The sequence below is a fragment of the Phytophthora sojae genome, assembly GCF_000149755.1.
Source record: "Phytophthora sojae unplaced genomic scaffold PHYSOscaffold_2, whole genome shotgun sequence".
NCBI classification, from domain to species: domain Eukaryota; phylum Oomycota; class Peronosporomycetes; order Peronosporales; family Peronosporaceae; genus Phytophthora; species Phytophthora sojae.
The window spans coordinates 8,842,203-8,865,596 of record NW_009258116.1 but is presented as its reverse complement, the minus strand read 5'-3'; the positions used below and the strand labels follow the sequence as shown (position 1 = coordinate 8,865,596).

The following is a 23,394-nucleotide window of genomic DNA, read 5'->3' as shown; positions in this document are numbered from 1 at the left end:
GATGGTGAAGCTGATCCGGATTACGCTCCTGCCGTTGACGCCGCGGTGCCTGATAACGAGCCACGTGAGGAAATCCAAGTCGACGATTTGCCAGATGCGACGTGGGATTGGCTAGACGACGAGATCAACGACGACTATTCCCTCCTGAATGATGGTGGTGATGACGAATCAACTCATCTTCAAGAGGCTGTGGCGACGATGCAACAGCGCGAGGTTTCGACAGAGCGTAGCGAATCTACGGGTTGCGTCATCTGCAAGGAGACGCTGGCTGATACCACTACATGGGACTGCGCCAGCTGCACGCAGTCGTACCACCGTCATTGCATCAAGCGAAGCTACGAGTACTGTGACAGATGCCCCTACTGTCGCGAGATGATTACGCTGGACGTTGAAGATGACGAGGTGCTCGTCGTGGACTATGTTCCCGCACCGCCCACCTGCTTCATCTGCACGAAGGCGGATTGCGGCATCATACTCGAAGGCCCTCAGTGCTCACACATCTGTGGAATTGAGTAAATGGAATTATGTGGACTTCGCTATAAACAAGCGGGTAGAAAACTCCTATCACAACTTCACTGGCGTCCGGTTGCACCGTGATGTCTGGCTCAGCACCCCCTAGTTCATTTCCGTACGATTCAGCGGCAACTTCACCTCCTCCTACCCCCTCTGCGTCAAGTTGATGCATACACACTAATTCGAGGAGTGAGTCATTGACCCAGTCCAGCTCCGCATCGTTTCCAATGATGCCTGAAAACTCGTCGTCCAAATTGAAATCCGGGAAGTCAAATTCATGCCAGTCGTAGTTATCACACGGTATGTTAAATTCTTCTAGTACCGCCTCCGCTACAGAGTTGTCGATGTCTTCTTCGTCGCTTTCCCACACATTTTCGTCGTCCGAATCCAAATCAGCGGGCATTTCGCTCGCCGAAGCGTCCTCATGCACCACAACCATGTTGAAGGAGCACGTGGCAACACCAATAGCGACAGCCGACGACTCGGTCTCAACGACATCCCCTTGAAGGCAGGAGAGTAGGGGTCAGCAGACGCATTCGATGCCATTGACGCTCGTAGCTGATAGGGCCTTGTGCTTGGGACGGACGAGTTCAGCAGCGTCTGAAACCAATCGTGACGAAGTCAACAGCGTGTGAAAGCAGTTTGCGAGGTGTTGTTGTGGAGAAGCAGTGTGGAAGTGTTGTTGTGAAGAACCAGCCCTTCAGCGGTGCGTTCCTGCCTGGGTTTCTTATCTTGCACATTTATTTTTGTAGAAAAGGCCACCTCCGCATTTTGAAACTCCCAAGGTTCCTAAAGATTCCTGTTAGCAAACTTACTTCGATTATTTATAATACAATCAGCTAAATAGGTCTAATGAAAAACACACTGGTGGCTCCGACGTACTTACAACAAGTTTAATTTGACTGCCAAGGAAACATTGAACCGTGTAGGGGTGCTAAATGACATGTTTTTATCTAACCAAACTCACTTGTTTCCTATCATATACTTGGTAAGCTTTATTATAAGTCAAACATTATTTATTTTGAACAAGAAGCACTCATAGTCGCAAAATGTAATATTCATTTGAGTATTTAATCTCACACGTTAGTGGTAGGTGTCGAACTGTGGTGAGCCAAAATATGAGAACGAAGCGTGCTTTGCACGGTAAAAGCTTGGCTGCAATAGTTGCAGGGATACTCACCGCGGCGATTTTGCTGTTCCCGCCGAGCGACACGATGCACAAGTCCGTCCGGGCTCCGCAGACAGAAATATCGATGCTGGCGAATTCGAGCCGAAACCCGTTCAGTGTGACCGCAGTATTGACATACTAATAACGAATTAGACACCACGTCCGGTATCCAAGCAAGGTCTCGAGAACAAGTAGCAATGCAGCCTATAGTTGGAAGTAGTATAGCCCACGCCACTATGAAATAAATCGCCACGAAACACAACTGCATATCCAGTAGGGATCTCCAATTCAATCTCCGTTTCAGGGCGGGCGAAATCAAAGCAGTGGGGAAACAATCGCAGTCTTGTCCCGGGTTGGATTGCAATAATCACACTAGCGGGAATGCTGCTTGGGTAGCGGGCTTGCACAGCAGCTCGCACTTCGTCTGTATAGTCTTGATGGGGCTCCTGGTATAGACCTCCAGGTCGCGAGTGCATGTACGAAAACACACAGGGTCTGTAGTTGGAGTCGCGGGTAGCTGCATCTTCAAGGATCGCTGCGGAAACACGGCGAAGGGGACGTGTCATGCGCTGAACTCACGATTGGCTTCTGAACATGTCATCGTTGGCTCCGCCTACTTCTCGAAACACAGGTCGGTAGGTCCGAGACTCTGCTTCTAGGTAGAGCACATCAATTGTCGCTTGGGAAACTTGCAGGTAGAACACGGCGTAGCCAGGCGCTGGGAAAGCAGGGCATGTCATCAGCACAACGAGATCTGGAAAATTGCAGGGACTCTAACCATCTTATAATTTGCCGGTAGTCTAAACTAAACTTCGCCTCCGATGTTTATTTATAGCAGAGCTATGCTCGTCGGCAACGGTATCATTTTCACAGAGCGTTGCCGACGATTTCGTCTCGTTTTGGTACATGTACCTATTACATACTTTCCGAATGACCCAAATTTACGGGAGCGGCTGTTCCCCAAATGTCGCCTCTATTACGAGGGCTCTCCCGATGAGGGCCCTCCTTAGCGGATCCCAAAATGAGCAGTAGTTGAGCTGTGTACAAGCAGCAACAAACCAAAATGGCTGGCCTACAAACTCGTAGATGGAGCTGTAATGGCTGGTGTGTGACCTGGTAAATTACCGTCGCTACACTAAAAGTTAACTCCGCGTGTCGGATATAAGATGCTTATCCGTTCACCTGTAATGATGCGATGTCATTGGCTAAAATGAGTTATCGGATATAAGAGTCCGTCGGATACAAGTCGAGTTATACGGTACAGGCAGAGAGCTGCCCGTCAACGATGCATAGTGCGATGACAACACGAAGCTGAGGAGTGAAGAGTCGAGGACGCTGTCCGAAGACGAGCTCACTTCCTCTTTTGCCTCCAGGTACCGAGCACGGTTCTAGAGTAGTAGACATTGGAATTGAAAGAGTAATACATTGTACCTACTCTGTTTAAACTGTACATTTTAACAGTCAAGTACAATAAACAAGCCCCAAGTTGACAAGTCGTCGGTCGACTCGTTGAAGTTCAACGGGAAGCCCCTGTACTTCGCTGCGTGGAAGAGCAAGCTGGTGATCCACCTCGCGGTGCTGAGCGAGCAACGTGCGCTGGAGGAGCTGCAGCACAAGCGTGCAAAGCCGCTGACACGGTTCGACGATCTGCTCGAAAGACAGCCGGAGCTGCTGCCCCGCCCGCCCGCGGCTAACAAAGAGGTGACATGGCAGCACGATTGGCACAAGACGCTGCTGAATCAGCAGTTGTCGTACATCAAGCTGCTGCAGTGTGAAACGCTGCCAAGCGGTTTCAAGGAAATCGCGACCACGCAAATGGACGAGCCCGTCCATGTTGTTTGGCGGCTTGTTGAGAAGCAGTACAGCCTCATCAACGCGGCAGGCGTGTGTCGGACTGGTGCTGCCGTTCCTGGAGACGGTGTACGCCGACTTCAAGAGCGTTGGACAACTCTTTAAAGACCTCAACAACGTGCGCAGCCAGGTCAACGTGAACGCGCACGAGGCCCCGCACACGCACATGATCACGTCGAAGATGATGCTGGTCATGGTGCTCGGTGTGCTGCCGAGGCACATGTGGGGCTTCTCCGTCGAGTTCACGACCGAGGGCTTAGTCCATATCAGCGCGCAAATTATATGTACTGTAAACAGTATATATTAAGTTGTCTCGGTGAACTTACTGTGACGTCCTACCGTAGCGGTGCCACTGATACGCTCCTTCATTAGCTGCAATGTACAGACTACGCCGTGTTGGTGGCGCCGGGCGACGCCTTCCTCGGGTAGCCTGGTACAGCCAAACAAAGTTGATTGTCGCCAACTCGTCAGTTCACGGCATCCCACCCACTGCACCAGGTAGAATTCGAGGTCGTGAACCCAGCGCTTAGCGTAAAGACGCTCGACGTCGTAAATACTCTAAGCTCTGCCACGTCGTGCATGCGGTCGTGAAAACAACCCGCTGTCGGCTGGAGCGCTCGAGCCACCAGTTCTGACCTCGTCGGTGGTAGGCTGTCGAGGTGGTAGGTTTTGGTGAGCTTTAGCTGCCAAATGATCCGTCGGTCTTTCCTATATATCTTTTTGACGTCGATGGGTTTTGCACACTACCACAAAGCGTTTTGCATCTACGAGCAAAGCGGGAGTAGATTGGATCATAGTCGTGGTCTATGTCGATGATCTGACGATCCTGTGGCAAAATATGCGCATAATTGATAGACTTAAATCCGAGTTGCCGAAACGGTTCAAGACCTTGGCGGCATTCACTTCATTCTCAAGGTGGAGGTAACCTGCAACAGAACCAGCGTGTGATTATGATCTCACAGCGCAAGTAAATTGCAGAGCTGATCACGAAGTACAAAGTGGTCGATAGCTCACCGGTGATGACACCGCAAGCGCTTGGTCTCGTACTCGAGCCCGAGACGAGGAGATTGCCGCACAGCCTTATGTGCCCGCCAAATCATTAAGACCCCCGATTTGGCGGGACACTTTTTGTAATATCTTAGCTTGCAGGCCGACTTAGGAGATACCGTTTAGATATGTTGTTATTATGATCACTACCAACACGCTACTTGTGTTAAGAACCCGGATTCATGAGTTCCTCGTAGGGCTCACATGCAAATTGTGGGTTTTGGCACCGGCGCCAAAACTTAAGACCACATCCTTTTTTATGACAAATTACACATTTTTATGAGCCCACCATACAACCTTCTATATAAAAAGAGTGATTGCTAAAATGGATGGATGCAACGAGTTCACAATGGAGGCCGCCAGCTCCTGCGGTCTCCGCCAGTCCCTCACTTCCGAATGGGCCGCGCCAAGGCCCTCACGGAACAAGAGCACCGGAAGATCGTCGGTCTGCACAATAGAGGCGTGTCGCTGCACGAGATTGCACGCAGGACCGGCCGCTCACGCAAGGGGGCACGTAACGCCATCAAGTCTGAGCGTGGGCCTCAAGAAAACAGCGGGAGCGGCGATAAGACAAGGTTCTCCTCGCTATTAGGGCGAAATGGCCAGGTATAATATTTTGGCTCGTTATCTTACTATATTACTGCCAATATTACTTTTGGTTTTTACTACCGCAATGCTCATGTCATAGAGGGGGGGGGAGGGTCAAAAACAACGGTACTTGTGCAACATATGAACTCGCTTATGACATGAAATTATGCAGCCTGATGTAAAAAACATAATTCTAGACAACAGCACTCTCAACAATGTCGGCTTCAACGACAAGTTCAAATGCTTGTAGCTGCTCAAGTTGACTGATGACTTCGTTGATAGAAGCCAGCGCCTCCTCTTTGTCTTCTAGCTCGTAACTAGCAGGACCGTCCCAAGCTCCCGTTAGACCGCACTTTCTAAAACCCGCCGAGATGGTAGTTGCGGAAAGCGCTTCCATGCCGACACCACCCATTTCACGATAGTCGACCGCTGAGGCGCTGACATTGTGAACTTCTCGGTGCTGTTACTCGCGGTGTAGAACTTTAGTTGGTCTAGCAGAAACGCTACCCAGGCGGCATGCAAGCGGTCCTTGAGAGGCTTGTTCCAAACAGCGTCCGCGGGTTGGCTTAGCCACGTAAGTCCGGGAGGCATCTTCTGCAGCACTACGTTTAGCGAGCGAGCATACTCGACCACACCATCAACCCAATGACCGCTGAAATCATCGAGGAGCAGCATAACAGGAGGTCTCAATGGGTCGCGGTGGCCAAAATGAAATCGCAGGAACTCGAAAGTCATGTCCCCCGTCCACCAGGCAGCCTCGTTTCCGTAAGTCTGGACGCCGTGTTCTTGTTGAAGAGCTTCTATTTCTTTCCACACATGGCGACCAAATCCGTGACGGATACGCGCGTTTTCAGCGCGCACCTACGGCACCTTCGACGGCTTCGACTTCAACATGAGGAACGGGGTGTACCTGTTGCCTTCTGAGTCGCCCAAAACCATTGCGGTAATGCGCTCTTTGCCTTTCTTGTAGGTCTTCACCCAGACCGTTCTAGAGCCCGTCGGCGCGAGCGTCGTTCGCGGCAGCATCTCAAAGAAAATGCCTGTCTGGTCCTCATTGTAGATCTTGGTGATGCCCTCCACGTACGCCTTGTGGCGAACCTCTCTAGCAAATGCAGCGGTACGTAACGCTGCCGCAGGAGGCGTCTCCTGGCCTAAATGGGTTCGAGCGCGGAACGAGAGCCTATGGCGACGCGTGAACCCTCTGCGCCATTGCCACAGCGCCGCAAAGTGGTCCGGCGGGATACCAGCAGCTTGTGCTATCTCCAACGCCTGCAGCTTCAGCATGAGAGCTGAAATCGGGAGCCCTTCACGCCGGAAGTCATTGACCCACTTGACGATACGCTGCTCAACCTCGCTAGGAAGGGTCAAGCCCACCCCGGAAGCACGACCAGGGAATTGGGACGCTAACCGGCCATTTTGCGCGCGCTCTTCAAGGGCACACCGCATGCCAATCCACTTGTAGACTAGCTTTGCTTTGTTGGCCCGCTTTGCCTCGCTCATGCCGTCGAAGAACCGGTCAAGAGTTGCCCTCATGCTGCCTGAAGCCTCGAGGTGCTGAATGACTTGAATCTTGAACTCGACAGTGTACGCCTGGCGTTGGTATTGCCGGCGTCTGCGGCCGTCGCCATGAATTCGGCGTCGTCCCCTTCGCATCGGAAAGAGCAAATTGAGTTGTGGCAATTGATGCGCAGTCTAAATGCCAAATCAAAGGGTAGACATGGTTGGTCGAGCTAGTACGCTCAGGCTAGTGGTGGGCAACAATCTTGCCAACGTGGAATGCGAGAATGGCTGGTGTATAGCGTCTCAATGGCCTTGCAACCCTAAGAGATTACAAATGTCCTAAAATAGTCTTAAACTAGGATATCTGTAGTAAGTGCCTAAAATTGCCTAAAATGGCTATCTGCAGGTACGGTGCCCTTTCCACGATACCCGCCTATGACATATAGCCCCCTTTGACATGAGCATTGCGGTAATATGAATAATAGGTTGTAAGCGGAGAGTGATATTTAGCCAGCAGGATAGTGCGAGCCCCCATGTCCTCGAGAAGGACGAGGATATTGCCACCGCTGACAAAGAGGATGGCTGGGACATCAGGATGAAGTGTTAGCCAGCGCGTTCGCCTGATATGAACGTCTTACATTTGGGCTTTTTCAATTCGATTCAATCGCTACAGCACGAAGAAGAAATGTTCACAATCGACTAGCTCATCCACGCGGTAGCACGAGCCTTCCGCACTACAACGTCCAACACGCTTGACCACTGTTTCCTGGCACTTCAAAACGTTATGGAAACAGTGATCAAGCACCATGGACACAACGACTACAAGCTATCACACTACAGGCAGCGGTGTAGACTCCAGTCAAGTGCATCTCCGACAGCGCTGACATGTGACCCAGCTGTGATAGAAAGTGGAACTCACCATCGTTTTTGTGGTGCACTTCAGTTCCTCTAATTCATAGTACATCGTCTGATAAATCATAGGTCTAAAATTTAGTCTTGTTCTATTGGCTGAAATAAATGGGATTCGAACACTAATTTGTCGTATATCAACCTAACCGGCAAAAACTCTCATCGTTCAGATGGCTAAAACAACGAAAAGGGAGTGCTATTTGTTGGCTTTACGTAAAACTAAAAGTATCATGGTAAAGTACTTGCAAAAGTTGCTCCATACAACCCCACGGTTTCGTTACAATAGAAAAATTAAGGGTCGTGGAGTGCCTCCAGTGCGGGCGTGATAGTTAGATAGCGTATCGTGTTAAGCGCATATAAACAATATACCTGGAAAACCCGCTTTTAAAGCTTTCGAATGCAGGTTTCGCATCATCAATACGGCCATTATTTGTATATGAGCCCTACGAGGAACTCATGAATCCGGGTTCTTAACACAAGTAGCGTGTTGGTAGTGATCATAATAACACCATATCTAAACGGTATCTCCTAATTCGGCCTGCAAGCTAAGATATTACAAAAAGTGTCCCGCCAAATCGGGGGTCTTAATGATTTGGCGGGCACATAAGGCTGTGCGGCAATCTCCTCGTCTCGGGCTCGAGTACGAGACCAAGCGCTTGCGGTGTCATCACCGGTGAGCTATCGACCACTTTGTACTTCGTGATCAGCTCTGCAATTTACTTGCGCTGTGAAATCATAATCATAAGCCTTGGCGCGGCCCATTCGGAAGTGAGGGACTGGCGGAGACCGCAGGAGCTGGCCTCCATTGTGAACTCGTTGCATCCATCCATTTTAGACAATCACTTTTTTATATAGAAGTTTGTATGGTGGGCTAATAAAAATGTGTAATTTGTCATATAAAGGATGTGGTCTTAAGTTTTGGCGCCGGTGCCAAAACCCACAATTCGTATATGAGCCCCACGAGGAACTCATGAATCCCGGATGTTAACACAAGTAGCGTGTTGGTAGTGACCATAATAACAACATATCTTAACAGTATATCCTAATTCGGCCTAGATATTACAAAAAAGTGTACCGTCAAAGCGGGGGCCTTGATGACTTGGCGGGCACTGTACGAATAGAGAGGCATTGTTGGATCACTCCAATACGTGGTCCATGGCACACGACCGGACATCGCCAACAATTAGAGAATTGAGCAAATTTCTATCTTGCTACAACCGCACGCACTGGGAAGCGACTAGGCGAGTACTTAAAATACTTGAAAGGGACGTCAACGCATGGTCTGTTTCTCGATGGAAAAACGAGAGACGTGACTTACGAAGTGTACGCTGACGCGAGCTTCTCGTGTCAACCTAAAGAACGTAATTCGTAACAGGGTACGTAATCCAAATGGCTGGAACCAGTGTGTCATGGTGTGGTAGCATGCAGGGAAGCGTGTCGCTCTCTACTGCTGAAGCTAAACTCATTGCACTATGTGAGGAGCTAAATAAAGTGAGCGGTTGTGGCACTTGCTAAAAGAAATGGGATTTCCGCAAAAGGTACCAGTGCAGGTACCGTATTTGAGAGCTCCTACTTCAGACTATTATTGAAGTTGTGTTGTTGTAATGTGGGCACGAAATGTACATGTACCGACGTATTTTTGTACCTTTAAAAGCAATGAATGGATACATGTATTATCAAGAAAATTAGAATGTTTCGTCTTCTTTCGCAAGCGTATCAATATCGTGACGGGGGTCCACAACATGGCGCACAACTGGGACTTCTTCTAGAAGCCTGCTGAGTAGTTCCCAATCTGGCTCTGGAGCTGCATGCTTTGGTCCATTACCCACGTCTGCTTGAGCAGGCTCTGCTTCAATAATGCTTTCCTTGACAAATCTGCTCTTAATAACGCTCTCTAGCCAAGGCAGCTTTTGTTCAGCGTATTAGTTGCTGCCTGGTTGGGGGCTTCAGCTTAAACATAATTGTTACCGTCGAGTTGCGCAGCTGAAAAAGCATGTTGCCGACCTAATTTGTGCGCATAATATCGTTTGAAGGCTTGTTCCAGGATATATCGGCCGGCTGACACGCAAATGTGAAGCCGGCCGGGATCGGCATGAGCTCCACGTTAAACAGCTGAGCGAGAATCTGAACATTGCGCTTCCAATGGCCTGAAAAGTCATGTAAAAGAAGCCAAAAGGGCACATTCATGTTGGCCCTGGGCCAACCGTGATACAATAGGTACTGAATCGGCATGTCACCATTCTACCAGCCCGCTCCATTGCCATACAATTGCACCTCACGCTGTTCTCCGCGCAGTTGTCTCCACAATTGCGCCCCAAATCCGAGTTGGAAGGTCGTATTCTCCAAAGCCCGCTCGGAAATATTGGAGGGCTTCGTTATAAAAACCATAAACTAATCATAGCGCCGTCCTGTGCTGTCCCCGAGAAGCATTAAAGTCACACGAACCTGGTCTTTCCCTGCACCCTTCACCCAAACCGTTTTAGCACCAACTCAGGCAACGGTTTGGCTGGGCGAATACTCATAATTTATAACTAAACACACAAAAACATTAGAAAAAAGAATGTTAAACGCCAAATGAGGAGAATAATAATAAATAAAACAAACCTGTTTGATCGGCATTGAAAACATGGTCGACGCCAAGTTCTTGCATCTTTTTGCGAACGTTTTGGCCGAAATTCTGGAGCTTGTTCTTCAGCGTCTTCGGGCATTTTCTGGCTCTGTCTTGATCTTCGGTGGATGCTGAGTTGATGGCGACGCTGGAAAGAGCGAAGCCAAGTCTGTGATGCTGAAAATGTATTGGAAGGGAGGTCAGCGCTGTCGTAGCAGTCCTTGGCTTGCATTCGAACCATGGATCCGGTCACAGGAACACCTTCACTGCGCAAAGAATTAATCCACAGAACGACCTGCTGTTCTATCTCGTGCGGCAGCGTGGTTGACGCGCCAAGTGGGCGATTGTTGCAGTGCGAACCGCATCCCGTCTCGCATTTTCCCGCGATTAGCTCCTGCTGCTTGAGCCAGTTGTGAATCTGCCGCTTTTTGGGAAGAAGTCAATCCTTTGGGAGCTCGGGATAGAAGTACTGGACTGTACCATGCATTTTGGTCTTCGATACAATGGCATCATAGAACTCTATTACGGACCGCTTGTGACTGTAGGTGATCGATACACGCTTGAACGGCTTAGGGGCTTTTCCCGTGCCGGACGTCCTCGTTCTCCCTACTTGCTGCCCGGGCGTGCGTTGTATTGGGATGCGCCCCATGGCGCTTTTCTTGTAATGAAAGAGTCGGTTGGCACTATTTTTGAACTATGAATTAGGAGATCTCCGATCCTGAGCTCGCACTTTAAAGCGATCTGATCGCCTAATTGCTAGTATGAATTAGGAGGTCTGTCTGAAGTAGGAGATCTCAGAGACGGTATAGTGTGACAGCAAACGCTGCCATCAGCATTGTGAAAAATCCTGGAAATCACAAAACAATCAAACACATTGAGATCCGCTATATGTTTACGAGGGACCTTGTTGAACTCGGCCGCCTTAGAATAGCTTTCTGCTCTACAACAGAGATGACTGCGGATATTCTCACTAAACCTCTCCCCACAAAAGATTTTCTAAAACAAATATAGAAGCTAGGAGTGCGGGATCTGAAACTTTACCCTAGTACTTAGTGGGAGTGTTGAATGAAGAGGTGCGCCGAGAGCGCACCGCTCGCATAGTGGCAGCAGGCTTCGCCTGTCTGCCAGTCGAGTTATTTTGTAGCTAAAAGTAAAACCTCTCAAACATGTTACTCTTGCAAATACGAGAGAAATCAGTTCGCGATGACGATAGTAGTAGGCATAGGAATAGAGGATAACCAAAAGAGTACAAGTCCGTTCCGGAATTATCGCCAAGTACCACTCTTTAGCTTGTTCTGAAAAATAGCTCTGTTTTTATACTTCATTTTAATATGGAGCCTGTCTATTTACTAGACATCATGTGTACAAATGAGTCGGGCACCTCGCTGGGCTTGATGCTCTCGGGAAGTCGTCCCTCCCGCTCGAGTTTCGCTTTTGCCATGTGGGCAATACGATAGTTGTTGCCGCCGTTTTCGCGAATGCACCCATCCATTGAGCACTGCAGCGACAAGAACGCTTCAAGAATGCAGCTTCCGTGGCCTCAATGAGCTCGTCAATGGTGCGTATCTGGCGAGCTTGTACAGCAGTAAACAGCCCCAGATCACAGCAGTTAAGGTTGGGGCTGTTTGGCGGCGGAAAACGCAGAGCAACGTCTCTCCCTGACTCCAGCACGGCATGGTAGAACTCGGGGTCGGTCGTGGCGATGTGCGGCGGGGCGTTGTCCTGCTGAATCGCGACTCTAGTGCCGTTTGGCGGTAACGGCATCCTTGCGCCAATGGCAGGCAGAACATGCTGAATCAGCTTGTTACGGTACTCGTCCTTGGTCACGGACACGTTGTGTGTCTCCATCGTGCCCGCGGGGCGGTTACGGCGGATCGCTGGACGGGGCGGTGCTCCGCAAACGGCTGAATACCGATAAGGCCGCCAAACATGATGCCGGTGGTCGCGTCCCACCTCGGACGGGCCACAGCGATCAAGAACGGTGACGTTCATCCAGCTCCGCAGAGGCCGGTACGGCACGTCCTCGTCTGGAAGGAGGTAGAAGCGCTTCTTGACCTCGGTCACGTAGAAGTACTTCTCATCGACGTGCACAACGTCATACATCTTGTCAAAGAGACTCAAAGTGCTGTTCACGTGACCGAGGCAATAGTAAAGACGCGTTGCCTTGCTCGCGTCTGTGAGCTGCGGCTTGGTCACGCTGACCGCGGGGCGGAGAAGCCCGTCTTGCAAGCGGCGGTAGAGAGAGGTTGGGGGGGGGCACACCGTAGGCGGCGGCGGCGGACCGAATAGTGAAGCGTTGGGTAGGCGGCACGGCTCGCAAGCGCTCCAGGTTTGCTTTGCGATCGGGCTTGCGTCGTCCGCAGCGGCCTCTCATTCGGGGCGTGGTGGCGTAGCCGCCGCCGCTCTTAGCACTCTCGTCGGCGTGGAGCCAGACTCGCCGAACGGAAAACACCGTGAAGGGGAACATGGCGGCGACTTCGACGAAGACTCCTTTCTTCGGGACACCGTTTGATGGGAGCGCCAGCACGGCGGCGACCACCTGGGCACGCTCGGTGTCGGTCATGTTCGTCTTGGTCTTGGGGTTGGACGTGGGCGCGGATGACGAGCTCATGGGGGCAAGTGGTTGGTGTTGGGAGGTAGCTAGGGCGATGGAAAATATCGAGTGACTGACTTGCAGCAGTTATTGAACGGGGAGGGAAGTGCAGGATGGGCGACATATTGGCCAGATTGGCCATCGAGACCATTCATTTTGCCGCCGCCGCTCGGCAACATGGAGCTGCCAATTCGCAGGCTCACCAATGAAAAGAGCTCGCCGAGGGTTTTTATTTTCAACCAGTGATATTTCAATTGACGTAGTTTTGGCGAATCCCGATAGGATCATGTCCATAGGAAGATATAATTACGGAACAGAGTGGTAATAGATTGTAGTGAGCTACCTACTCTGTTTAAACGGTTCATTTTAACATCCTCGGGAACATGCGTGGCAGCAACGCCATGCGCCGACCGCCCGTGGTTAGACAAGGGTCTGAGCCGCCAAGAGCTGAATCGCGTGACGATCATGGAGACTGGTAGTCAGAGACAATGCTCGCAAACCCCAACTCACTCCCCGGTTGAGGGACTACGGGCGCGAAATGGGGGCCCAAGGCCTGAAGCAGGCCCGAATCCGCGTGGCTATGGCTCGGCGATTTGTGGTCGCTGTGACGGAGATGCCTACCCTGCGTCAAGTCCAGTGGTTCGTCAGCTACTTTGCTAAGAAAAAAGTCACCACGGCAACAACGATTATGAGGACATTCTGGACCAGATCGACCAACTGGAATTTGGACCAGCGACTACCGATACCCAGCCGTTCTCGTTTGGTTGGGACCGGGACGGCAAGGGCAAGCCAGATCTGAGGAACGGACACGACGAGGACCCAGTTTTCGTGGGTCTCACAACGAAGGCCTTGTTGCGCAACGCGGCTCGAGATCCCAACTCGTTCGTGTTCCACATGGACGGCACCTTCCAGTTGAACCAAGTGGCGTATCCTGTCATAATTTGTGATGTCTGGGATCGCGGTCGCTCGTTCCACCTGGTTACAGTGTTTGTCGTCTCCCAGCGGCTGGAGGGGATCTACGTCCAAGCGCTAACCGCCCTCCGAACGATATTACCGCGGGGACGGAACATCAGCTGCTGCTCAAGTATGTCATGGCCGACGCGGAGGCTGCGCAGCTAAAAGCGGTCAGCCAAGTGTTTGGTGTCGAGTCCGACCTCACCTACCCGAGGTGCTTTTACCACGTCATTGCCACGGTCCATAAACACCTACCGGCCCGTTTGTGCGAACAAGTGGTTGCCGACAAATATGACGTGTACTTTGCTTCCGACCAGCAAGCGTATGGCGAACAGGCCAAAACGGTGCTCGGGAGGTAGTCAGACAACCAAGATATGAAGGTGTTTGGCACCTATTTCAGCAACATTTGGGTGAAGAGTGAGTTAAACCGCTGGAAGTGTTTCCAAAATCCAGGTAGTTATGCCACGACGAAAAACCCCGTGGAATAGTCAACCGCCTGATTAAGCGTGACTACACGCTGCGTACCAAGCACAGGATTGGAACATTGATCCGACTGCTTGCGGACTGCTGCGGACACCAGGTGATGACCCCTCTTACCTCCAAGGAAGTACGTCAAGCCACATAGCAGCTGAAGGCCCGCGTTAAAGAGTTCCAGTAGTGGGACCTTCTTCAAGACATGGCACCAAGCCGCTCAAGCATCGAGTTCCTGTTCGTATCCCCAACCCCCAATGCTGTTCGCGTTCAACCTGCGGATGCACATCTTCAAGTTCGTCATCTGCATCCATGTCATCTTCGCCCTGCCGGTCAAGTACTACACCGATCTGAACAGAAAGTGGACACTGGTCAACCGCTCCGTGCCTAGAAAGCGACGCACGTCGCGTGCCATCGATTCCCGCGTCCCTGCTGGACGACCCCGTACCGACGGGCATGCACTGAGCACTGACTTCTGTTAGCTGTTGTCTCGCTTAACTAAAATAACGTCGTGTTGCACTTCCCATCTGTTATAGCGAAACTACCACAAAACCTGTAACCTACACGTATGCCTCCTGCACTACTTACTTCCTACTCATTTTCCAAATATCTCCGACCTCCTTCCCAAGCACTACCAAGATGCAGGCAGCGGACGCCGCCCAAGAGCCCCCCCCCAACGCGTTCAGGGCTTTTTTCAATATGTGCATGACGTACCTTAAAGCGCGGGGGTGGGGGTAGGCTTACCAAGGCAGCCGCCCGGTACTTGAGGTCGTGGAGCGTAATCCGAAACGACGCCTCAAGTAACGGAGGCGCAATCAAGCGCCTGCTGGATGCGGTGCCCAAGTACTGCATCACTAAAGCCCTACTCGCCGAAGCTGCGCAGTAGGGTGACAACGCAGGGGAGGCAGAATGGGTCCTACCCACTGGGGTCGACCTGCAAGGACGACCGACATACCAAATTCGAACTATTCTCGACGACCGAAACGGTTAGATGGGAACCTACATGGGTGTCTGTCGGCAAACTACCTCCACATAGATAAAAAAAATTAGTCCGCGCAAGCGCCGCAAGGTCGAGCGTGGTTTCAGCATAGCAGAGGCACAGAAAGACTGAAGCAAGAAGCACACGTAAGAAATACTATCTTAGTTTCTACTCGACACTTAATACATACGACTTTCTACGCTAATCACAAGTATCCGTGGTCTTGTGACGCTGGTCGTGTGCAAGCAATACTACGCATACGTGAGCGCCAGCCTCCAGTCTCGAGCTAGAACGGTTCAGGGGGCCGCCCTTCAACCCGTTCCGCACAAGCCGTTGTCTGATGCCCACGTACGCAGAGTAAAGCTGCTTTATCACCGCCGTGCCCGCTGCGAGCGCCGTCGAGCCGTCTTGAGCCTTGAGCGTGCAGCCGAGGCACGACGCGCGGCTTGTGCCGTGCTTGGTTGATTCGAAAGTGGGGCAATTGGGAGCCTAGGCGGCGACGCGTGGCCGGGCCGCGGGATGGGGGGGGCGGCTTGTCTTCGCTTCCCTCTACCTCGGCCACGTCCTTGTCTTATCTGTGTGACACCCGCATATTTTGGGTGTCACCTGCATTTCGCATTGTGCTTTTCCTATTTTGTGGTAAAATGGGTCTTTAAGGGTCGGGTAGGGTAGTTGATCAGCCAGGTAGCTCTAAATCGGATCGTATACGGAACTGATTTGGTCCCTGTTCGGGTAGTTGTCGCATCGATGATCGGATCTGTGATCGGAAAACTAGTGGTAAGTTGGGGGCGGGGGACGTCGCAGTGTTGGCTTAATCAGTCGTGAAGATGGATCAAACGGGTTAAGTGGCATGGAGAAAGGTGTTGACGCAGTCGTGGTGGACGGGCAAGTGGAGGTTGAGGTACTGAAGAGTGACCGCGGCCTCAGCCTCAAAACGTAGCGGAGGGACTTGGTATTGACCACGAGCTAGAGACACCGCCGGTTAAAGACAAAGCAACTACTACCTCCGGTCCGCAAAACAATGGTAACTTCAACTATGATGTGACCACATATTATTTTTGCCTTCCGATTGAACAAAATTACATTTTTTATTTTGTTGGCTCAGAGCCATTAACTTTTCGCAGCCCTGGTGGCGCCAAAGCTCCGCCAACTTGCGCTAAAACCCAGCCCCACCGACCACTTTTCTACCTATGACCTTCCAAGATGCCGCGCACTCCCAACGCCAAAGATCTGCCGCTCGCCACGAAGGTGGAGATCGTGCTGTTCCTTTTGGACATGGCCACCTGCGGAAAGCTTCTACAGGGGGGGGGCAGCTCGGAAGCTGCAGTACGGTTCAGTTGCCATTGCAACACAGTGTACAAGCTGCGGAGCGGTCGCGCCACTATTGCCGTGCAGTGGCCTTACAACCGCGGTCGGCCCCGGGCTTTCCCAGATAGGGCCATAATGGCCAAGATTGCGTCGGCTCCAGTGAAAAACCGGACCACGCTGCGCTGGCTGCCCGCAGCAGCAAGAACCGGCCGAATAGAACTCCTGCCACAACCCCAGTCGAGATGACGAAGGACGTGTACGAGCGCATGCTGACGCAGCACGCATCCCAACGCGTTTGGCTAGTAATTTTTTGCGACTTGTTTATCATGTTTTGTGCTGAGTAGACAACTTTTGTGGACAGGTTAGGAATAGGTGATCGTACAGCAAGACAACGCCCCGTCTCACCGCGCTTCGGACCGGACGGCAGTGAAATCAGCGGCTGCAGCTGGCGGCTGGTCGATTAAGTTCGCCAACCAGCCACCGCGAAGCCCCGACTTTAATGTTCTCGACGTGAGCTGTTCTGCTCGCTAGTACAATAAGCCGACGCGGGACTTCGACGGGCTCATCGCGGCCGTGAATGCCGCGTTCAAGGAAATGGCAAGTGCCACCACCAACATGTGTTTTCTTACGCTGCAAAGCGTACTTTAGGCTTCAAGGCTTGCTGGTGGTGGCAACAGCTACAACATCCCTCACCTGAGAAAGGATGCGCTGATGAAGAATGGCAGGCTGCCTCGCTGTCTGTCGTGTTCGGCGGAAGCTGTTGTGACTGTTGATGCTCAAGTCTAAAACATTGGTTTGGTTGCGGAATATTGAGCCTAAATATTACTTTCATTCTGATTGGCCTATCACTAATAGTTCAATCTGGTGGATGCATATTGTTTTTCGGACCGGAGGTAGCACGCCCCAAGACGTCTAGAGCGCACACCCTGTTACTTCAAGGGGTATAAGTATACCCACGCTTGGGGGTTTCTTTGCGCAAGATTGTATACCGTTGTTCTACGTTTCGAGTGGATTGCGGCGGCAATGAGTTCAGGATTGTATCCATGCACTACATATGCGTCCCGGCGCACTGTTGCACCGAGACAGCTGTAGGTAGCTCCGCCACTAGCGTTGAAGCTAAAAGGAAGGCACAAGCTTTCTTCTTAACGATTGAGCATGTTGCGGGGCCTGTACGTCGCGTGTTGGAAGAGCTTCTATAGTATAGACAGCCCTGATGTCGTGCGCGGCGTGTCAGAGCAAGGTATACTCCGCGTTCATCAGGGGGGGTCAGATCTAGCTTAGTGCTCGCCTTCATGCCCATACAAAACACAAGCAAGTCACAGAGCAACTAAACTACGTCGAGTCGATTGCTGCGCACGTTTTTACCCAAAGTTAGTATTAAATGAGCTATGTCCTGCAATGCGTACGCCGCGTACGGGTGGTGAAGCGCATACGGTACGCGCTTCACGACGCTTATTATTGGGTGTTGCCGTCAGAGCCACGGGCACTTCTTGGCCATGGCATCCTGAATAGGAAAGTGGTGGGTCCATTCCCAGTAAGACATGAGATTATACTCCTCGAAGATTCCCTACTCACGGACCAAGATCCCAAGTCGCCCAACCACGTTTACTTAATACGAGATGGCGTCTCCAGGGTTCTCCAGAATGTCCCAAGAATAGGTGTCCAGAAGCGCGCGTACGTTGTCCTCCGTGATAAGCTCCCAGCAATAGTCGCGAGCCGTGACTCTCGGCGGGCGGCGTTGAGCAGGATCGAAGTAAGGAAATAGCCACCCGGGGGCGGTGAGCAGGATCGGGAATAAGATGTCGAGCAACATGGTCACCATGACCACGTTATTGAGCCGGTCCACTAGCCATGGATCACAGTCAACCAACTGGGTGTTTTCGGCCCGGGATACTGTTCGCGTCAGGGGCAAATGAAACTACAGGCGCGAGGGGATCTCGCACAGGTGGGAGACGAGCTGGAACCGGACGGTGACCTCGTGGACCCCCCCCCCCTCTGAAATACAATGATTTTCGTGTATAACACAGGTAAATGATATTAGTCCATAACAGCCCGATTAATGAAAGCCGCGGATTGGACACTGAGGTAGATAAACGAAAATACCGAATTTCTTATAAGAAACAAACATTCAGCGTAAATTCTTTGTGTGTATTATTTATTGTGTTCATTGTTGACTGTGGAAGTTGCTCAGTCTGTGTCATTTCCAAATCTTTTTCGACCATGGCAGTATAGGTCGGCTTGGGAAAGGCCTGAATGACTTCGACCGTCACTCAGAAGGTTCACCACGGCAGCACACCTAACAGTCTCAGCCAAAGCTACCCACGATTTTATCACCATCGTAGAGACCGCATATTTTTACACGACGCACCTTCGGGCTCCTCAGCAGCAACAGAGGAAGCTGGCATCGGAGTTGCAAGTTATAGAGGATGCCTATGCGGATCTATGCAAGAACTAAATGCGATACAACGACCTACGCGAAATGTATGAGAAACCCAAGCTTCATACCAAGTGTCTTGAGCAAGGCGTTGCGACTGCATTTGCGGTTATTATATTGTATTTATTGTTCCGTACGTTATACCAAAAGACCAAGCAAGAGCGATTCACCAGGTACTAATCAAATTTAAAATTATTTTTGTTTTGTCGAGGTTAGCTAATGTGATATTTTATTATTGCTTCGTTGGGAATCATAATTTTAAACCGTTCACTGTATTCCAGTGTACAAAAAAACCTTCTGAGTGTAGATGCTTTTGTCAATGCATACCGTATAGCAAATGTCATTTCCAGCAAAATGTCATTTCCGACAATGGAATCTATCCAATCAAAATGAAATATTTGGTCAGAACGTAATCACTCCAGATGCAATTGTTGTATCCGACACCAATCTGGTGCTCACTAATTCACACCGAGTTTCCATAGCAACTTGCTGGGGAGCGTTGCTTTTCGTAACAGACGATGGGAGGCGAATATCCAAAACGCTACAATATCAAAATTCTCATATGTATCCTTTCATTTACGTTTTCCTCTGTGATTATCACCTTCGCAAGGTAGACTCCGTACTTACAGTCCCGGACACCATCGAGCCCCCCCCCTGAGTGACCTATCACTATATTTACATGGACAGATAGAGAAAAAAATCAGCAAAAAGTAAGAAGAGTTTGGTATCAGCACACTCCTGGAAGACGGGTTACAGTTTTTAGTATCGCCGTTCCTGTTTCAGCAAGTTCAGATTTGACGTTCTGCTTGTCCATTTTATTGTCCGACAAGTATGTCCCGCTTCTTCTATTTTGGGTCTGATATCACCCAATTTAGCTATTTTGGGTAGTCTTGGGGCGATTATGACCGGACAGAAGCGTCTATTGATAAGATGTTTTGCTCCTTTTTATAACGGTTAGTGCCCAGATTAAGACGAGGCAAAGACCTCTTGAAAGCGCTTGAAAAATGCAACAAACTGGTCTTTACCGCATATAAATCGGGTAATTAGAAGTCTCTCAACTGGTAATTGGGGGCTCGATGATGTCCGGGACTGTTAGTATTTGACTGCTGGATACGACAATTGTTGTACGGTATTCGAAGGAGGATGAACATAGAGAGTCCGCATAAAGCCCAAGACTAAGAAGCGCAAGACCAAAAGTCGATGAACTATTTTTCATCGCCAGTAAATTTTGATTGAGGAAGGATGTACATCCAATCACAAAAAACGTGCAATGCAGTTTGTACCAGCTCGACGGTGTATAATCTTGGCGTGAAGCGGCTTTGCGGTAACGTTGCATCTAACAGCATCCAGCGTCACGGCGAGACCGCTTTCCGCCAAGGCCTTCTCGCTGTCTTAAAGCTCACCATGTATTGGAGTACGCGGAAGCAAGAGTTCGTCGATAAAATCCTGTATCGTCACTCTGGATATAGGTCAAATCAGCTTTCCATTAATGTCACAACAATAAATCCTATTCGTTAATATTTATTGTTTCCGTCTGTGTTTTGGCGATGTCCGACAATCTTCAATGGCACTTGCTATAGGTGGGCGAAATAACGGGCACGTTGACAACCTTGGGGCCGCTCATATCTACAACCATGTCATGGTGCCCTGATAGTTATGGTGGTAGCCAAGCGACCTTCGCGGCTCTGACATGCCACGTCGAGGAACTCCAGCGGGACCGCGATCGCCATAAGCACTTGCGAGAAGCTGAGCAGAAGGTAGATCAGGCGTACGAGGCTGCGGAAGGTAAAAGGAGCAGTTCATCGAGGAGTTACAAGTTACTATAACGAGGACTAAAGCGCAAGAGAAGCTAGTTGTTCAGCTGCTACAAGAGGCAAAGAAGAAGGCCAAGGCATCTGAGACAAGCGCACGAGAACACGCAAAATCGCTTCAGCTTCATCTCGACACCGAGACGAAGCGTGCGCTCGCAGCTGAAGAGACGCTAGCCGCAGTGAAAAGGAAACCGCTCGACTAATTGCTAAACTGGTCCAGGTCAGTGGACAAGTAAGGGCGTTGGAAACGGCAGCTAGTCAGGCAACGCAACCGTTAGCATGTTCGAGCAATGTCTGGCCCAATCCTGCGGCCGAAGCTACAAAAGACCGAGGGAAGTTGCTAGTGGACCTCATGCGGGAGACGGACTCCATGGCAGCTGGCGTTAAATCTAACGCGGGGGCCCTGGGCGCCTAACTGATGAGTGTCCGTTCTGAACTTAATAAGATAGCCAATGCCGTGGGCGGAGTCAAACTTGGCGTCTACATGGTTGTTGAAATATCCGAGCAAGGTGTGCGGTTAGTGCTGGAAAGGCAATGTGACAATAAAAGGCAATGTGACAAGACTAAGGTGAGGCTTCTGGGAGGGACGGCGGATGCAACGCTGAAGGAAATGCGCGAAACCCAGGCACAGGGGTTGCCCCCCTTCCTGCCCGGGGCGAATCCGGATCAACTACGCGACGAAGGGTGGCAAAGAGCCAGATCCTCATCAAACATAAGTTGGAGGGGCGAGTACATTGAGGTGCTGTTTTAGCAAGTGTTGATCAGTTAAAGTATGACCTATGTTACAGCTGGATGCTTATTAGCATCATAGGACGACCCGGGACATCCAACAGTAGCGCGAACCCTATCGCAAACTCGCATGGAGACCGACTACGACGGTTACGGAGAAAGCTTTCATCAAGCTCTTCATTGACCATATCGATGAAGCTCGCACAAAAGAGCTGTGCTCTCAGATGACGAATCTCTGCGTTAACGTAACTTCCGAGCTCAACAAGATCGAAGTTCCGTTGCAGTGAGCATATGATGTACACGCTAGTTGCGTGCATTCCGTCAGATGTGGATGCAAACTTGCAGAGTGGAAAGCTTGCATTTCCGGGTTGAGGACTAAGCTGGAGAATGCCACAGCCGACGAATCGATCGTGGCTTTCGCTCAAACCCTGCCTTTGGTGTCGGACGTTCAAGAGGCTCAAGATACCGCAGGTTTTCTAAGGCCAGCATGTACCACTACGGTTGCGTTCACTATGACCGGCAGTATTGGACGCGACTTCGGGTTGCTCTCAGAAAAATACACGATTGTTTTTGCTACTGATTCCAAAGAAATGCTGCTTTTCAATCATCACTTCCGAAGGTACATGTAAGAGTAGTAACAGATCCATGTTTGGTCACTCACCCACCCACGCACTTACTCGACCGCCGTGCATGCTAGCCTGGCCGAACAAACACACATGGAGCCTCGGCCATTCGCATCCGGCCACAATATCGCTCACAGCCACACAGACGGCAGCAGCACTACCCTCGCCATCGTATCCTTCTATGCGCGCCCTTGCATGCGCTTGCAGTACACATTGACATACTTTTCGTCGTAGTAGAGGGTGAAATCGCCATTGGACATGTGCTTGCGCTGGACCTTGGCGAATTGCAAGCGTTCCACCTTGTTAACCCCTTGAAACCGGGGTAGTACCGTACCCCATCTGAACCGAAGCCCTAGACGCTCTAACGTGTATGTGCGGGGAAGGGTTCTAATACAAAGCTCAATTTGATTTCATAAACTTGTATTGGTGACAGGCGCAGGCTAACCCAAAACCTCGATGAAGACCTCTCTTGTTTTCTTGTATGGTTCACCATTTAGAATGCTTTAGCAATTGCCATACCGTATTTTCATAGTCCTAGGCGACACCGCACCAACAAGATTTGTTATCATATGGTGCACAAATACTAGGAATTATAATTACCAAGGCCAATTTTAGTATTCTGCGCATCGCTGCAGCTACAGTCACTTCCAATGTCATCGTCGGAGTTGACTTCTTTCTCAGGTAGGTTGTAACTCTCCAGCAACTGAATTAACGCCTCCGTATTCGATTCTTCATCGTCCTCAGCGGCCACTACACGGTCATCCATCAGCAACCCCGTCCTAGAAAACCCGCTCAGTATGGTAGATGCCGACAGTGCAAACCAACTTGACGTGATCCACTCTGTCATGTGCGTTCGAGAAGGACCCACCAGTGCAAACGCCTTTTCCACGTGCTGTTCACGGAGCTCGGCGATTTTCTTGTCTGCATCTTGCTGGTTGAGAGTTTTCCTGGCTTCCAGTATAGCCGCAGCCAGTTTTTCACGTTTTTCCTGGCGCTTTTTTCACCTTTGTTGTAGTTTACAAGTTGTGATTTCAGTCACAATGAGCGTAATAAACCCTTGAAAGGCTTATTCCAGGCTATGTCAGCCGGCTGACATACGTACGTATATCTCGGGGGGATCTTCAAGAGCACGATATTCAGCGAAGCTGCGTAACTTGTCACCTCCGTTGTCCAATGAGCGCAAAAGTCATCCCACAACAGAAGAACCTTATCGTCCCGATTTTCACGCTCGGCAAAATGATACTGCAAGAACTTCAACGAAATTTCGGTGTTCCATCAGGCCGTTTTGTTGCCAAAAATCTGACAGGG

General features: G+C 50.5%; 7 protein-coding genes across 7 annotated transcripts; 4 read left to right on the top strand and 3 right to left on the bottom strand.

The window, feature by feature from the left end:
- Window position 1: 1 nt before the first annotated feature.
- PHYSODRAFT_326563 (hypothetical protein) lies at window positions 2-3,961 on the top strand (the record flags this gene model as incomplete). Its single annotated transcript, XM_009522562.1, has 5 exons — window positions 2-64; window positions 124-402; window positions 3,197-3,565; window positions 3,597-3,816; window positions 3,918-3,961. 5 exons carry the CDS (start codon window positions 2-4, stop codon window positions 3,959-3,961), a joined length of 975 nt encoding a protein of 324 aa, XP_009520857.1.
- A 2,376-nt stretch (window positions 3,962-6,337) lies between these two features.
- PHYSODRAFT_371411 (hypothetical protein) lies at window positions 6,338-6,793 on the bottom strand (the record flags this gene model as incomplete). The annotated part of the gene is made up of 1 exon (XM_009522561.1): window positions 6,338-6,793. A coding segment is annotated over one exon (456 nt), but the record flags the coding sequence as incomplete, so codon positions are not given.
- Window positions 6,794-9,084: 2,291 nt separating this feature from the next.
- PHYSODRAFT_412081 (hypothetical protein) lies at window positions 9,085-11,114 on the top strand (the record flags this gene model as incomplete). The annotated part of the gene is made up of 2 exons (XM_009522560.1): window positions 9,085-9,131; window positions 10,994-11,114. Coding segments are annotated over 2 exons (168 nt in total), but the record flags the coding sequence as incomplete, so codon positions are not given.
- A 587-nt stretch (window positions 11,115-11,701) lies between these two features.
- Window positions 11,702-12,795, bottom strand: PHYSODRAFT_297180 (hypothetical protein; the record flags this gene model as incomplete). Its single annotated transcript, XM_009522559.1, has 2 exons — window positions 11,702-11,805; window positions 12,447-12,795. The coding sequence occupies 2 exons, from the start codon at window positions 12,793-12,795 to the stop codon at window positions 11,702-11,704; spliced, it is 453 nt and encodes a 150-aa protein (XP_009520854.1).
- A 502-nt stretch (window positions 12,796-13,297) lies between these two features.
- Window positions 13,298-13,896, top strand: PHYSODRAFT_478379 (hypothetical protein; the record flags this gene model as incomplete). Its single annotated transcript, XM_009522558.1, has 2 exons — window positions 13,298-13,420; window positions 13,486-13,896. Coding segments are annotated over 2 exons (534 nt in total), but the record flags the coding sequence as incomplete, so codon positions are not given.
- Window positions 13,897-20,557: 6,661 nt separating this feature from the next.
- PHYSODRAFT_297179 (hypothetical protein) lies at window positions 20,558-20,937 on the top strand (the record flags this gene model as incomplete). Its single annotated transcript, XM_009522557.1, has 2 exons — window positions 20,558-20,708; window positions 20,762-20,937. 2 exons carry the CDS (start codon window positions 20,558-20,560, stop codon window positions 20,935-20,937), a joined length of 327 nt encoding a protein of 108 aa, XP_009520852.1.
- Window positions 20,938-22,855: 1,918 nt separating this feature from the next.
- PHYSODRAFT_406673 (hypothetical protein) lies at window positions 22,856-23,298 on the bottom strand (the record flags this gene model as incomplete). The annotated part of the gene is made up of 2 exons (XM_009522556.1): window positions 22,856-23,007; window positions 23,142-23,298. Coding segments are annotated over 2 exons (309 nt in total), but the record flags the coding sequence as incomplete, so codon positions are not given.
- Window positions 23,299-23,394: the final 96 nt, after the last annotated feature.